Below are 14676 nucleotides of genomic sequence, written 5' to 3'. Positions count from 1 at the left end.
TTGGCAAAGCTTTATTTGGCAATCCTTTGCCATTCAGTGCATGTGAATTTTAGATCAATTGGCCAGTTTGTCAATACATTGCTTTGCTATCAACTTCAGTCGTTTTAAAACACTTCAGCTCAACAACTAATAGCAATGAAAACTGCCTACTGTACCTTTTTAGTGTGAAAGCCACAGTAGTCAAACAGAAACTGATGTTGGCCTTCAAATACAAGTGCTGTAGTACTGCCACATAACCTGCCCAAGGGTAGGAGGATAAAACAAGGGGAAGGGAGGGAATGGAGACTTGCTGAAACATGAAACAGCTTCAGAAAATAATCAAACTGCCCACCCACTGACATATCAATATATTTTCCTAAATTGAGGACAATGTGAAATATCTGAGCATGTTTATTCAACATATCTTAGATATGTTCATCACACATCTAAGACTTATCGGCCAATACATCTATAATAAAGAATTTAAAAGCTTTATTTCACATTCTCGAGTTCAGTAAAACACAGTTTTACTCTACATGAACTTTATTGCTCTGAGCATTGTACCTACAAAAAAAAACGTCATCTGGTCACTCATCAAATTCAACAGGTCTAAATTGGTCACTGAAAATACACCCTTATGAGTTAAAAATATTCATATCAGCACTATTTTGTGATGTTGTCATGTCCTTATTTTGTCTGGTTTCCATGGGTGTTCTAATAAAAATAATGCAGAAGTTCTCTCCCACTCTTGCTTCATTTATCAGTAAAACACCAACCCAATTCTCTTATGCTTACATAAGAGTAAGCATATGGACCCAATTCTACTTGCTTGAGAATAAAGTTTTGAGAAGGTGAAAATACATTTAGTATCTCTCAAATTTTTCCAACTGTTTTCAAGACCCTCTTTTAGCAATCTGACGTACATTAAAGACAAACTAAAGCAAACAACACCCATATACAGACAGTTAGACAACTTATCACTGGTTGAAATTGGCTAGCCAGACAAGTGTACTTATCAAGAGAAATTTGTCATCAACTAAAACTCTCCAGTCTCCAGCCAATCTGGTTGGACAGTTCCAACCAATGTTAAGTATTACTGATGGTTCAACTTTTTGCACCACAGAACCAACAAAAAAAAAATAGCTTATATGTTAATTTTCCAGTTTAATTATCAATCAGCTAAAACATACCATCAATATGATGACACCGTGATAAAAAAATTCAAGTGCACAGTGATTCATAAGTGAATGATTAATAGTAACAAATCCATAGTGATTTAATTAAAGACAGGGGTGGCTATTGATACCATGAAAATCAACCATCTTGCAAACTTTAGGTAATGGTGAAGAACAGCTCCCTGAAAGACCTTCCAACCATCAGTGGGCTGACTGACTGACTGATGACTACCAACCTTTGTAATGAGTTTTGAAATCTTTTCTCAAAACTATCTACGTCTTCTACTGTATGTACTTGTTCAGACCAGGAGCTAAGTCACAGGGTGGCAACAGTAGCTTAGAGGTATCATTGTGAGCATCGAAAGTCTACATGTGGGGTTCTTATATGATTGGGGCGCAAACACATATTTTGCTGATAACAGCCACTTGCATCACCCATAAAACAAAAAGATGTTGAGATGTAAAAGCTTATGCCACCAAAAAAAAAAAAAAAACAAAAGTCATCATCTAAAAAAATGAGACAATATTACCTTAAAATGATCTAAGTAGAACTATAGCTAAAAATGTTCAGTCTTAGTTTGCATTTCTAGGAGTCTTAACAATCCTAATATTTACTGATTGCCATCCCTTACACTGTAGGCAGATTCAGTGTTGTAATAACACCTACAGCTGTATTTACAATAAAAGCATTGTAACTTTGCCACTATTTCAACATTCCATTTTACTCAAATACCACAATTCATCATCGATAGCATCATATCATAGTACCGTGCTGTATTCCAATCTTAACATCTTCCTAGTCCCTTAGCATCTACATGCAACATTCATGTAGAATGTGTAGATCCATGTACACATTCTCAAGTGAATTGTTTTGTGACCTTTCATGGGCTTAAACAAGGTCTCATAACTCCTTCAACGTCATCAGTACCTTAACCATCACCATTGTCATCACCAGTACTTTTACCATACCCAAAATGTATTTAAAACCACAATGATACAAGGCTGACAAAATTACATTCATTTTTTTCACTAACCATAGGCCACTCTGCAAAAGGAACCACCTTCCTCCACATGCTGGTGCAAGTAGAGTTTACTTTTAAAGCCACACCTTTTACTCCATTGGCCACTGACAACACATTAACTCCCTTCTTGACCACCTTTAACCTTGCACAAGTCCATGTCTTATCTTGCTTTCTCCAACATAAATGGTACTAATGATACAACCAGGCTGAAAGATGCAACTCTTCCTCTGAGAATTTCCCAACTGTTTGTTGTGATGTACATTGACAAAATGTAATAATTGTTTAATGCCTAAATACGAAGAGACTTAGCAAAAGTGACTTTGTGATGTAAAAGTTCTGTGATCTCCTTCACTGACTGCTTATAGCTTGTCTGCAGTTTCTCCCAAATCTCTGACACAATGGAAGACTTGGTCTGTGGAACAATCACATTATACATCTTCAACATAACTCGATGATGAAATCTTGACTTTCATTATCGCATTTGTTCAATTGAATACTTCAGTAACTATTGCAAACATTATCTTATTTATGTCTATCATGACTCAAAGCAGAGCCCTCACTCAACAAAAATAGGACTTGTTTTTTACCTCATTGTCTAGTTCAACTAAATTCAGTTCCAAAAGCTCATCTGAGAGCTGACAAATATTCACTTCCACAAGTGCTGAATGTAGGGATGTAAGAGAAGATTTCAGTGTTGATAGGAACTCTTTAAATGGTGCCATCTCTTCATTCTGATGAAAGTAAACATGATTAACATAAATCAAGCGCAGTATTTTTTTGCCTTTGTTTTCATTAATGCCTCTTAAAATAAAGCTATTATAGTAAATTTTTACCACAGAGTTTCTTATTTTCCAAGCTCAAAATTTGTGTATGTATCCTCTTGTTCTTCAGTTGAGATCTCAATTGCATCTTTTGCAAGCCCCATTTAGATTTATCACTCATTCCAACTTTACTTTTTTTTTGTTCAACCTTAACATACGTAAAACTTGAGCAGGATATGTGAGTCAGAGAGTATACAATAACTAGAAGGGAATTGTAAGTAGTGACACTGAATTACACTTGATTAGGCATTCACTCAGTTCTAAAGACAGATAGTCAGTTGTCAGACAGTCAGTCAGTCAGTCTGTCAGTGAGCCAAACAGTTGGTCAGTCAGACAATCTAAAAACTCATTTTTTGGAGTGAGGCTTATATATCATGTTGTCCTCTTTACTTACTGTTTTAGTGGGAGTAGGTTTCTTCTTCTTGGTCTTTTTGCTGCCTGTCATTGATTGTAAAAAGCTACAGCATACAGCTGCTAGAAGAAGGACACAACAACAGCTCTGCAAAAGAGGAAATTATAATGTAGAATTATTTTACAAATCTTCAAAATCCAAATACACAAAGAGTAAGTGTCATTGTGGCATTAACCACAATTTTCCACAAAATGAATCCAGTATGTACAGATATAAAGTTTTAACAAAACCCTTAATAATTCACCATTTTATCTAAAATCACAAGGTAGAGCTATTAAACTGTGATTCAAATTTTAAAATTTCAGCCATAGTGTACATGAAAATTCTGGGAGATATTAATACCGTCCTTGAGAATATACCCAGTAACTACTCTAAACTATTTTAAATACTACTACAAAAATGCTACTACACAAATGTAACAGTTTGATAGTTATGTGAGAGTATGAATTTTGTTCCAGGTCAAATTGAATGTTGAACATAAAATTACCTACTCTGAGCTGATCCTAATTCAGTGATGTTCTCAATATGATAAATATAGTTACCAACAAAACTCTTCACATGAAATGGGTAATATTCCACAGTTCATTACCTCAACCAAGAGAACCAAGGTTTCCAAAACATATCCATTGAATATTGTTTTTTCTCCACTGCTTGTGGTGAGTTTACCTAAACAATCTGAAATACAACCTAAACAGCAGAAGCACATTAATGGAAGAAAAAAAGAGATTTGTTGACAACAGACATAAAACAAGCCCACAGTGTCAGCTTGAGAAGGAAACAAGTATCCCTTTGGGCTAAATGGAAAAATGGGAAATTAAAAAAATTCTTCCTTCACTTTTCTGCTACAGGCATGGTGCCAAATAGCAGAAATAAAGAGAAAAACAGTCTTGAGCAGACATTCACAGGACATTAACAAGTGTTCATGTCTACAGCTTCATTTGGGATAGACAAAGCAAAAAAAAGGGTGCTTACTGAGAAACTGTTTCTTGTGAAATCTAAATTCAAAGGCGGCTATGAAGCTAGCTGGGAAGGGGAATGCCAAATGTCACAAAATTTCCAGTTGGAGCTAAATTCCGAAATTTTTGTCCACCTGAAGGTACATTTTACATGTGTACCATGGCATTAAAGTTATTTACCAAAATTTCTTTGACAAGGTAAGAAAGTAAAAAAATTACAACCAAGATTGATTATTATGCATGAAATGGAAGCATGTACGATGATACCTTTATCAAAAGCGAGACCATTTTGAATTTCGAATTGAAATAATTAAAAGAAAAGAAAACTTAATCAAGAGCTTAGCTCTCTGTGTAACAAATTATTCTTAATTACATATACAATATACAAGATGAAAAAAAAAAAAATTTCTTTACTCTAAATATGTTGGGATTATTTAAGTGATCTTTCCTCAGTCAGTTACAGTTTCTGCATAAATGAGATAAGAGATGGATTGGTAACATCACTGGAAAGACATTGGTGTAGTATGATTAACTGTAAAAAATGCTGACGACAGTCACCTTGTGGAATGTCATTTTAAGCTTTACGCACCAAATGAAAGAGTTCATATATGAACTTTGTTTGCGCCTTGCTCACCAGAGTCTCGGTGGCTCAGTGGTAGAGCATCAGAGCGTGAACTCTGAAAGGTTGGAGGTTTGATTCCTCATGAGGACTCAATTTTTTGTTTGTTCCACTCTGGTGACAAGACGAAAACATCTTTCTCAAAAAGAAATTACCTTTTAAAATTTCAGTCACTACATCGAGATTTTGTCTAATATGATTCCACCTTTCTGTTGTACTAGCATCTGTTCAAAAGATCAGAGGGGGTAAAAATATTTGTACTTGAAAAAACACCTGACTACTGGTATCAAGTCTGATAGGTATTATCTATCATTATAATCAATATTCCTTCATAGGATGAGAGGTGTAAAAAATTTAAGTTTTAAAAGCATTTAATTTACTTCCTTTAAAACATGCATTTATGCCTGTGAGAGATCTATTGCATCTGCAATGCCACAAAATTTAATCACTGACAAAGAGAAAACCTATCAAAAAACAATAGTGATGCAAAATTAAATAACTTCACACAAAAAGTAACAAACTTGTTTAAAGAAAATGTTAAGTCAATCACCTTGTCACATTTTACCTTAATTATACTACTCTTTGTGTCAATTATTCAACTTTTGTGGCGCAACAGTATTTATATCTGATTGATATCCTTGTTTACATAACAGCCAGATTCCTCAGTTATCATGAACATTATTCCTCTTTACAAAACATAGGAGATGGATTGAACATATCATTGGAATGCTGCTGCTTGAAGACAATGCTCTCCTGGACTTATTCTTGGCACATGTTTTGGTGTTTGAGGCAAAATAAAAAATAATAACGGTAAAAAAAAAAAATAAAAAAAAAAATATATATATATATATAAATATAAAAAGAAGAAAAAGAAATAACAAACACCTTGTGAAGAATGATGTAAACTATGACATTCATGGCATATGGTTACCATAGCTATAATCATTCTTCCATGCTGACCATCCATAAACCCTGGCAGTCTTGAACATGGTGGACCCAGACAAGGCAGCTATGCAAAATAAAGTCAAGGGGAATTAGTATATCACAGTAGAATCTTTGTTCCACAGCAAATAATAGGTAAATTTCAGTTATCACATGCATGACACAAGGGGTACATGTATGTGCCAAGCTGGCTATGAAACTTCCTGAAATTAGTAATGACAGTATAAAGATTTGAAATTCGGAACTTGGTGGATGTAACTAAAAAAAAAGGAGTAGATGGTGCTGGGTATCAAGTTATGCAGTTAATCTATGATCTGAATGTTAATTCTCCCCTCTAACTGTTGCACATTTCCTTGTAAATTAGTAACAAGAATTTGAGGTTAAATCAAGATGACGACTTCTATATAAGTTTGAATAATCTCATTATCAGTACTTGTTTGCTGGATAATGTATTGACATTACAGGGAGAAGTTACTTGTCAATCACCTCTGGGAGTGACCAGGTTAACAAGCCCAGTGGAGTAACAGAAAGTTTGGGAGATGCCAGCTTTTAACTAAAACTCTGTCCCATTGTCAAATCCATTCTACAATTTACGATTTTTTTGCTACTGCTTGATGTATCTGTATTAATCTATTATTTTTATGTCCTATTTGTTCTCCAACAGTAATTTTGCTCCTACCTTTGCTCTTGTTCCTGGGTGCAAATCAACTTCTTGTAATGTTTCCTTCAATTCATTGATCACTTCTTCCAAGGGACAAGCAGGGGAAGCTTCTCCATTATTCATATTTTGCATATTTTGTTGAGGTTTTGGTATCAAAGAGACAGCTACTGCCAGGGCTCTAAGAATAAGAAACCGCAACCTTAACCAGAGCACCTGTAAAATACAGCTGATGTGAGCTATCTTTCCCTTACCAAACAAAGAATAATATTTGTCATTTAAAATTGTGCAGGATAACTCAGTCATTGGCATAAAGCCTAAAACATGAAACAACTACAAAACAGGCCTTTGAACAAAATATAAACTAAAATCAATAATAAAAAAAATTAAATTTTGATAGCCAGTCAAATTGTTCACTGATCAACTTGCACATGCCAACTCGCACACATAAGTGAACCAACTTGCATGTGCTGTGAACCAACTCCCAGACACTTAATATCAGCTTCCTACATGCTTGCATACTGCTTACTTTGCTAGATAAACATTGCTAAGTATATGAAAACAATTCTCTGCACCATATGCTTGATCTTTAATGTATTTGATTTATGATGTATTTGATCTAAAACGTGAAGTTTACAGGAGACAATTCACTGAGGAATTTTAAGTCTGTAAGTGTCAAAATTTCAAATGAAAGTTTGAAAGCAAGACAACCATAACTACACTGACCACATGAAAACTGAGGTAGCCTAGCACACATGTTAATTGCCAGTGTTGACTACAGGAAAACTCATACCAGACAAATTTTGAAAAAAGCAAAAAAACTATTCCATGAATTTGCAAATATTTAAAAGCTCAACTACATTCCATGGATCTCTAGCTGAGAAACAGATGGAGCAGGATTTTGTTAAATTAAGTTCAATGTGTTTTGCCGTCCATTCGATATTTCCCCCTCTGTTTGATGCTCTCCTAAATTTGTTTAACACTTTTGTCTCACATGCTTCATGAATATTTGTTTGACTTCTCCTTTCTGAAATCCAAACTTGTATCCTGTCAAATGTATTGTCACAATAAATGCAGTTCACAGAGCATTTAAATCCTTTGATGCTCATTATAAACTAGGTAGATCAAGGATGTTGTGCAGAGAATTGTTTGATCCAAAACTCAAAGCTTAGTTCACAAGAAAACTTAGCAATTTTTATATTACTTATAATGTGATCTACCAAAATAAGCTGTATTCAAGCCTGTGGGAAGGTGACATCAAGTGTGTGCGAGTATATTTATTAACATGTGTGAGTTGGTTCATTATGTGTGCAAGTTGGTCAGTGGGCGAGTTGACTGTAAACTGCAATTTTAATCTCACAGCAATAAAAGAAAAGATCCAAATAGAACATACTCCAACTCACCTCCTGCTCTTCACATCTTAACTCCTGTTCTTTTGATAGCTGCCTAAAGATACAAATCTATCAGTATTGAGAAACAACATAACTAATTCACTCCATAATCAACTCACTAATGAACAGACCAAATATTTAATCAAAGGTCCATCTGACAGGCTATGCCTTTAGAGTTTTTTTATTTTTTTAACCAAACTATTAGTTTCTTGGGAGCAAGACACTGAAGCCTTTCCTCAGGAAAGCTCTATTTCTCCTCAATTTTTATGTAAATGATAGGAGTTGGATTTGACTCATCACTGAAAGGCAGTCAGAATGTGGAAGCATCAATGCATTTACATCACTTACTATTAATATCAGAGGTAGGTAATGTTCAGTCATTGAAACAACTGAAATTTAACTTACCCCCTAAGTATTGTAACTAACCAAATAAGATTACTTGAAGATGTTGCTTTTGAACAACCAAAATAATTTTTGGCCAGTCATAAAGAAACCTCAATGTTTGGATGAACCCCACAGAGAAGAGGAAATCAAATGTATTATTTACATGTCTATACCTTTCTGGGCCATCCCAGGTTTGAAGTAGTTTGAGATCCCTATTGTCCTTCAGCTCTTTCATCCAGTATTCTGAAGAAACATTAATTGCACTCTTAAAACTGTTTAATGTAAAATATCTAACACACAGATACTGTCTGGGGCATACTTTCGGTTTCTTGCTTGTACATTTTGTATTCTTCTGCCCGCTTCACCTTTTACACCCAACCATCAGTTTACATATTCCCTATTATGTTTTCTACACATTTCCTAAGGTGCTGATATGGAGAATTTGTTTAACAATCAAGAGTTTCTTTAGATGATGATCATATCCTTATGTTCATGGCCTTATAGTGCCACTAACATTAAAATTTTTTTCCATGAACAAATCTTGTTTTTGTGATAAGTGTCAAAAAAAAATGATTGGTATTACAGAGGTCATAGGTTCAACTGCAGGACAAAGGCTTTATTTTCATTACTGCCTAAGCAGTATTCCTTACTGCAAAGATTGCTCATATCTCCTTCCATTTATTAATTCCAATCTTTATATACTTACAGCCAAGAGCTGATGGTAATTTGGCAATTGGTGTCATTTACGGAAAATTTGTGCAAAAGTTTTTTATCAAATCATAGGATGTAGCACAATTTAAACTGAGAGTTAAAAGAAGATCACACTACCAATATCTAGCAATGATGAATTCTCCAGACACCATCCCAAGTAAGCCCTGAAGGTGATGGTTTCCACTTTGGCTCAAAATTTATCTTCAAGAATAATCATAAAAAAAAACTTACTTGCTACAGAACACTTGTCAAGTAAGTTCTTTTCATCAAAATGACTTTGGATATCTGAAAGGCTAAAAAAATGGTTCAAGTATGAAATATATATATATATATTTTGCTAAAGAAATGCTTAAAAGACAAAACAATATTATAACCTGTTTGCCTTGGTGAAAACGTCAAGGAGCATGTTTTCATAATTTACTGTGGCAAAATGCAGTGAAAGATCAAGTCTTCTCTTGAGATCAATGAACTCTGGAATCTGATGACACCAAAATTTGAAAAAAAAAATCATTCTGGGACAAAAAAAAACATAGCATTCAAACATATCAAGATGCAAACATGGAGAAAGAAAGACAGACAAAAATCACTTACTGAACAATGTATTCCTTTCATGGGGTACCAGGTATATAATGACAATTCGCCCAATAATCCCTTTGCGCATAACATTACCCATCATTTGAACAACATTAACTCTTTCACTCCCAAGATCTCATAAGCAATTCCCCTTACTGTCTGCTGGACAATTCTTCTGCTGTTAGTTTGGAGAATTTCGTATTGGATCAACTAATAATCGTCTGTTTGATGTTGTATGGATTTTGTAAGGAGAAATTCCATCTTGGTCGCTCATATGAGTTAAAATGTTAACTGCATCTGTCGCAGCTGAGGCTAACCAATGCCACTCACAACACAGATTCACAAAAAAAGAATTTTAATTAACAGTCTTAGTTCTTGGAATTGACCATCTTAATAGCCCTTATCGCATTTACACCCCTGTACGAGAGCTCAGCGGACTTTGAAGTTTCGAAACGAGGCTATCGGGTCACACAGGTAAAACTTTCAAGTAAAATCGAAGCAAACGGCTATGTTTGGGGGCATTTTTATTCATTTTGTTAAGGATAGAGCATGTTCTCGTCATGTTTAGACATTGTATTGTGTATGGGTGCAACAGTCTATTCAGTGAATCAGCAACTGATGAGATCCACAAGATTAGGATTGAAACCGTGGTCTTGCCAAACACATTCAACTATCAAACTAGAGGCGAACATAACTCACATAAAAAAACCTCTCAAATAAAGAACTTACATACGACCAGATTAATTTACTGGCAAAAGGGCTTAAATTCATTCCAACACCTGCTACAAAACAAAAACACATCAGACAACAACTATTGTGTGACTTTGATCAGTTCGCAAGGAGAATGCGTCTGATTTACATATTCCGAGGGGAGAACAAAAAAATCCATCCCTGCCACATCAAATCTACATGGATACCACCAATACAAAAATCAATAGCCCTTGAAAGCTATTTAGAAGAGGTTAAAAGTGACCTTTCAGAAATAGAAATTACAGAACCAAAGATAATTTGCTTCCGGCCAAACGCAAGGCGCTGAGGGCTTTGAAACATAACTCTGAGTTAAACCTCAAAAAGGCCGACGAAGGAACAACAACCGCAGTCATGAACAAACGCGACAAAATTTTGCTGTTCCTTTCCGAAATGACAGCCATTCTTTCAATCTTCCTTTCGTGATGCCAGGACAATTACCACTAAGAATTTTAACCTTTTCCTCGGCAGAAAAAAACGCAGATTCCAGAGTTATATGGTCAGACATGGAGTGTTTCTGGTGTTTCTCAAGAAATGTTGACCCAATAGCCTCGTCCTGAAACTGTAACTCCGCGGACCCTTTGCATTGCAGACACAAATGCAATAAGGGTTACTAACTGAATATTGCCCTGCTGTCTTAATGTTTAGAGAATGCATACTTTTATTAGGAAAAAAAGCTCTTTATTGCACTTAGCTAAAATTTCCCTCTTTCCCTTTTTAAAATGTTATTGACAACAAAATCAGACCACATGAACAACAAACTCGACACTGAGAGGAGAGAAGAGTGTTCCAACAATACTAACAAGGATGGTAGCAACTACATGTAGCTTCAGACAGTGGGGAGGAAATATAATGCTTTCAAGATTTGTCTTTCAGGCAACCAGCAGAAACTTGCAAAACCTAATCATAATTCACTCTTTGAGAATATTTTTATGTCCTAGGAGGGTCAAGTGGTCGAGTTAAGCACAGTTAACCGGACATGATCCCAATTTTCTAACCTTTTCAAATGATCCATACTTGTAGGCAGCTATGATATGTTCAGGAGTCTGAAAATAATCACAAAGATCTTCATATTTTAAGACTTGTGTATATATAGCATGGCCCACACAGTAGAATGCAATTTTAATAGCTTGCATGTTCATGGGGACTGTAACCCATTAACTTTTACATGTAAATCAAATTCTGACTGTCCAATCAAAAGAAATTTCAATTTACTATGTATTGCTTGCAAATGTTGGAGCAGTTACTGCCTGCAACACCATCACCATGTCAGAATGGGCTGGAATATGGAGGAGGAGGAGGGTGGGTGAAACATTGCGAGACAACAAGTTTAAGAAAACAATATTCACCAGGTGACAATTTCTCAAATGTCATATGTTGTACACATCTTGGAATCAAAGTAAAAAAATGATGATACATCCGTTCTTTGCAGTTTATAAAAAGTAACATAATGTGTTTAGCAGTTGTGTAAAATCTATTTGACACAAAATATCGTGCAGTAAATGGCTTGAACCTGGGGATAACATGTGAAGGTGTAGTCTGATCATCCGGGTGAGTGTAGTCCTGAGAAGGACTGTTGTCGGTGGTAGTGACTGACGTTTTGACAACCTGTGCGGAAGTCATCATCAGAGTCAACTGAATGATTGTTGTCAGTAGAATGTTCTTATTCCAGTTCATGTAAAATGATCGGTTAGTTTTGCCGTGATGTTATTGGCTGTAAGACTCAAGTGACGTAGGTCGTTTGTGATTGGTCTGTTTCGATCTGTCGGTAAAGTTAGGTCATTCCTTTTTGGTCGTTTGTGATGTTTATGTCGTGAATGAGTCGTTTGTATGGAGTGGGTAATTGTTGACATCTGTTTAGGGGAGTCTGCTCTAAGTTAGTAAACCAGCTTTCCAGAGTCAGTTGTTGAAAATAGTCGTCATTGAAAATAGTATACCCGCTCCATACAAACGACTCATTCACGACATAAACATCACAAATGACCAAAAAAGAACAACCTAACTTTACCGACAGATCGAAACAGACCAATCACGACCGACTTACATCACTTGAGTCTTACAGCCAATAACATCACCGCAAAACCAACCGATCATTTTACACGAACTGGAATAAGAACATTCTACTGACAACAATCATTCAGTTGACTCTGATGATGACTTCCGCACAGGTTGTCCAAACATCAGTCACTACCACCGACAACAGTCCTTCACAGGACTACACTCACCCGGACGATCAGACTACACCTTCACACAAAATATCATGTAACTTACATTTTTTTGATTTCCATAGAAGAATTTTAAAGTGGTTAGGTACACAGATGAAGCTGCCTCAAAATGACCAAGGGCTTCAACATACCGTGTCAGAGTGTAACTGTAAAAATGTGAAAGGGAAAAAAGAAAATACTTTGGGAATGCCATTTCAGTTACAATGCCTATCAGTAATGAACAAAAACCTGGATTCAAAAAAGCACCTTGAAAAGTGAGCAACAAGCTGCTTAGAAAATAACATGTCATTTTAAAAAGTAACTCTGTCGTTTTGATTGATGCGCCTGATGCATTTTGGTTCTTTTTTATTTTAGAAGTCTGCTACAATTGTTAATGACAAATGCCTTCCCGTGTTACTGCACACCTTAAACAAATGATTTGTAGATTATGGGGATGCTTCCAGAACTAAAAAAAGTATTCCCCAGATGGAGATGTCCCTTAGGAAGGTAGAAAAGTTTAAGTCTGTACTAAAGCCGAGTGGCCAACCAAGCTGGAACTTCTCCCAGTTTCTATCGCATGAAGTGACTTGGAGCATTGCTGGGAAAAAGAACACAAACATCCCTGCAATCAACCAAAGTATAGCTGATAACAAAGTAACAGAGTAATGTGACTTTCAATCTTTTTTATTTACCCAACAACATCTTGTTCAATGTGTTTGATTTCTAATCCTTCAAAAAGCACTAAACATGGACCAATGGCACCTACAAAACAGGATTTGAATAATCATTAATTTATGCAGGTCACGTTCAGATATGTTTCAATACCCAGGGGACTACGGTTTCTTAGCTACAGCCAATAAAAGTGAGTCATATCTGGCAGGGCGCATGAGGGCGCACTGGATTTTCAGAGGGGTTTTATTTCCGGGCGCATGAGGGTGCACCAGATGTCAATGGGTTAACAAAGTGTTTGTGTACATGTGTATTGTGACATGCAAGCAAAATTAAAGTAAATATCATTGATAGCAGAGAGTAAGTTACTAGCAAATTGCATGTAGAGTTTGGCCATAAGTGTGCAGAATTCATACACTGAAGTGTGTGAAGTTTTAATCACTTGATTGTTATCAATTTTTTAATGCTTCCATTTAATCACCCGTATCTATGCAACATGGGCATTACAATTATTACTTTTATGAGCATGCAATCTGTGCAACACAATCCCAGATTATCATGATTATCAGGGACCAGGGGAAGCAGGGTTGGCATAGTGGTGAGAGTGCTCGCCTTCCACCAATGTGTCCAGGGTTCGATTCCCGAACCCGGCGTCATAAGTGGATTGAGTTTGTTGGTTCTCTACTCTGCTTTGAGAGGTTTTTATCCGGGTACTCTGGTTTTCCCCTCTCCTCAAAAACAATCAACATTTGAATTTATTTAGAGTTTATTTGCATTTACACACGACCCCACAAGCTGTTCAGCTTTAAACATTATCGTCACTAAATAAAGGTGTTATTATTATTATTATTATTATTATTATTATTATTATTATTATTATTATTATCAAATTTAGAAGACTGCTGTAGGCCTTTCCTCAGTTAAGCTCTGTTTCTCCTCATCTTAACACATAAGAATAGGAGTTGGATTTGTCTCATCACTGGAAAGCCAACAGCACAACCCAGATTTTAACTCCTGACACAGTTATTACTGTTATAGTAAGACTCTAGTATAAAAAGTGAACTTCTATGGAAGGAAAAACCTTACCCATTGAACAATAGACTTTCATCAAAAGGAGTTTCAGCTGATGGTTGGAAGGACTTGCCTTTAGTGCACTCTCTAAGATGATAAGAAGGTGCCAGTTCATGTCTGTATTTCCTTCATTGGAAAACAAAATGCTGTTAGGAAGAGTTTCTATAAATTCTTCTCTGAACTGATGCAAGGGGGCAGTATGTGAAACAAACATAACCAGCAGTGAACAAACTTATGACAAAAGACCTTGTTGGTTTGCAGATGAGTTGAAATTAATTTGATCTATAGTTGCATTTAACTTAATTTTTCTGGCTGACAAAAACAGGCTTAAATGTGAGTTAG

General features: G+C 35.7%; 1 protein-coding gene across 1 annotated transcript in view; it reads right to left on the bottom strand.

The window, feature by feature from the left end:
• Positions 1 to 377: 377 nt before the first annotated feature.
• The window catches only part of LOC111322106 (N-alpha-acetyltransferase 25, NatB auxiliary subunit), a 36210-nt gene continuing 21911 nt past the window's right edge, over positions 378 to 14676 (bottom strand). The window contains exons 15-29 of the mRNA XM_022925156.2: positions 14350 to 14460; positions 13287 to 13356; positions 12662 to 12761; positions 11389 to 11436; positions 9445 to 9548; positions 9302 to 9363; positions 8533 to 8602; positions 7988 to 8030; positions 6606 to 6800; positions 5870 to 5993; positions 5140 to 5208; positions 3999 to 4096; positions 3392 to 3496; positions 2764 to 2907; positions 378 to 2588 (exon numbers count right to left, since the gene is read on the bottom strand). Of these exons, the coding sequence (XP_022780891.1) occupies positions 2466 to 2588; positions 2764 to 2907; positions 3392 to 3496; positions 3999 to 4096; positions 5140 to 5208; positions 5870 to 5993; positions 6606 to 6800; positions 7988 to 8030; positions 8533 to 8602; positions 9302 to 9363; positions 9445 to 9548; positions 11389 to 11436; positions 12662 to 12761; positions 13287 to 13356; positions 14350 to 14460 (1466 nt within the window). The 3' untranslated portion in view covers positions 378 to 2465. The remainder of the gene's footprint in view (positions 2589 to 2763; positions 2908 to 3391; positions 3497 to 3998; positions 4097 to 5139; positions 5209 to 5869; positions 5994 to 6605; positions 6801 to 7987; positions 8031 to 8532; positions 8603 to 9301; positions 9364 to 9444; positions 9549 to 11388; positions 11437 to 12661; positions 12762 to 13286; positions 13357 to 14349; positions 14461 to 14676) is intronic.

Source organism: Stylophora pistillata, chromosome 13, assembly GCF_964205215.1.
Source record: "Stylophora pistillata chromosome 13, jaStyPist1.2, whole genome shotgun sequence".
In the NCBI taxonomy this organism is placed as follows: domain Eukaryota; kingdom Metazoa; phylum Cnidaria; class Anthozoa; order Scleractinia; family Pocilloporidae; genus Stylophora; species Stylophora pistillata.
This window is presented reverse-complemented; position numbering and strand designations above follow the sequence as displayed.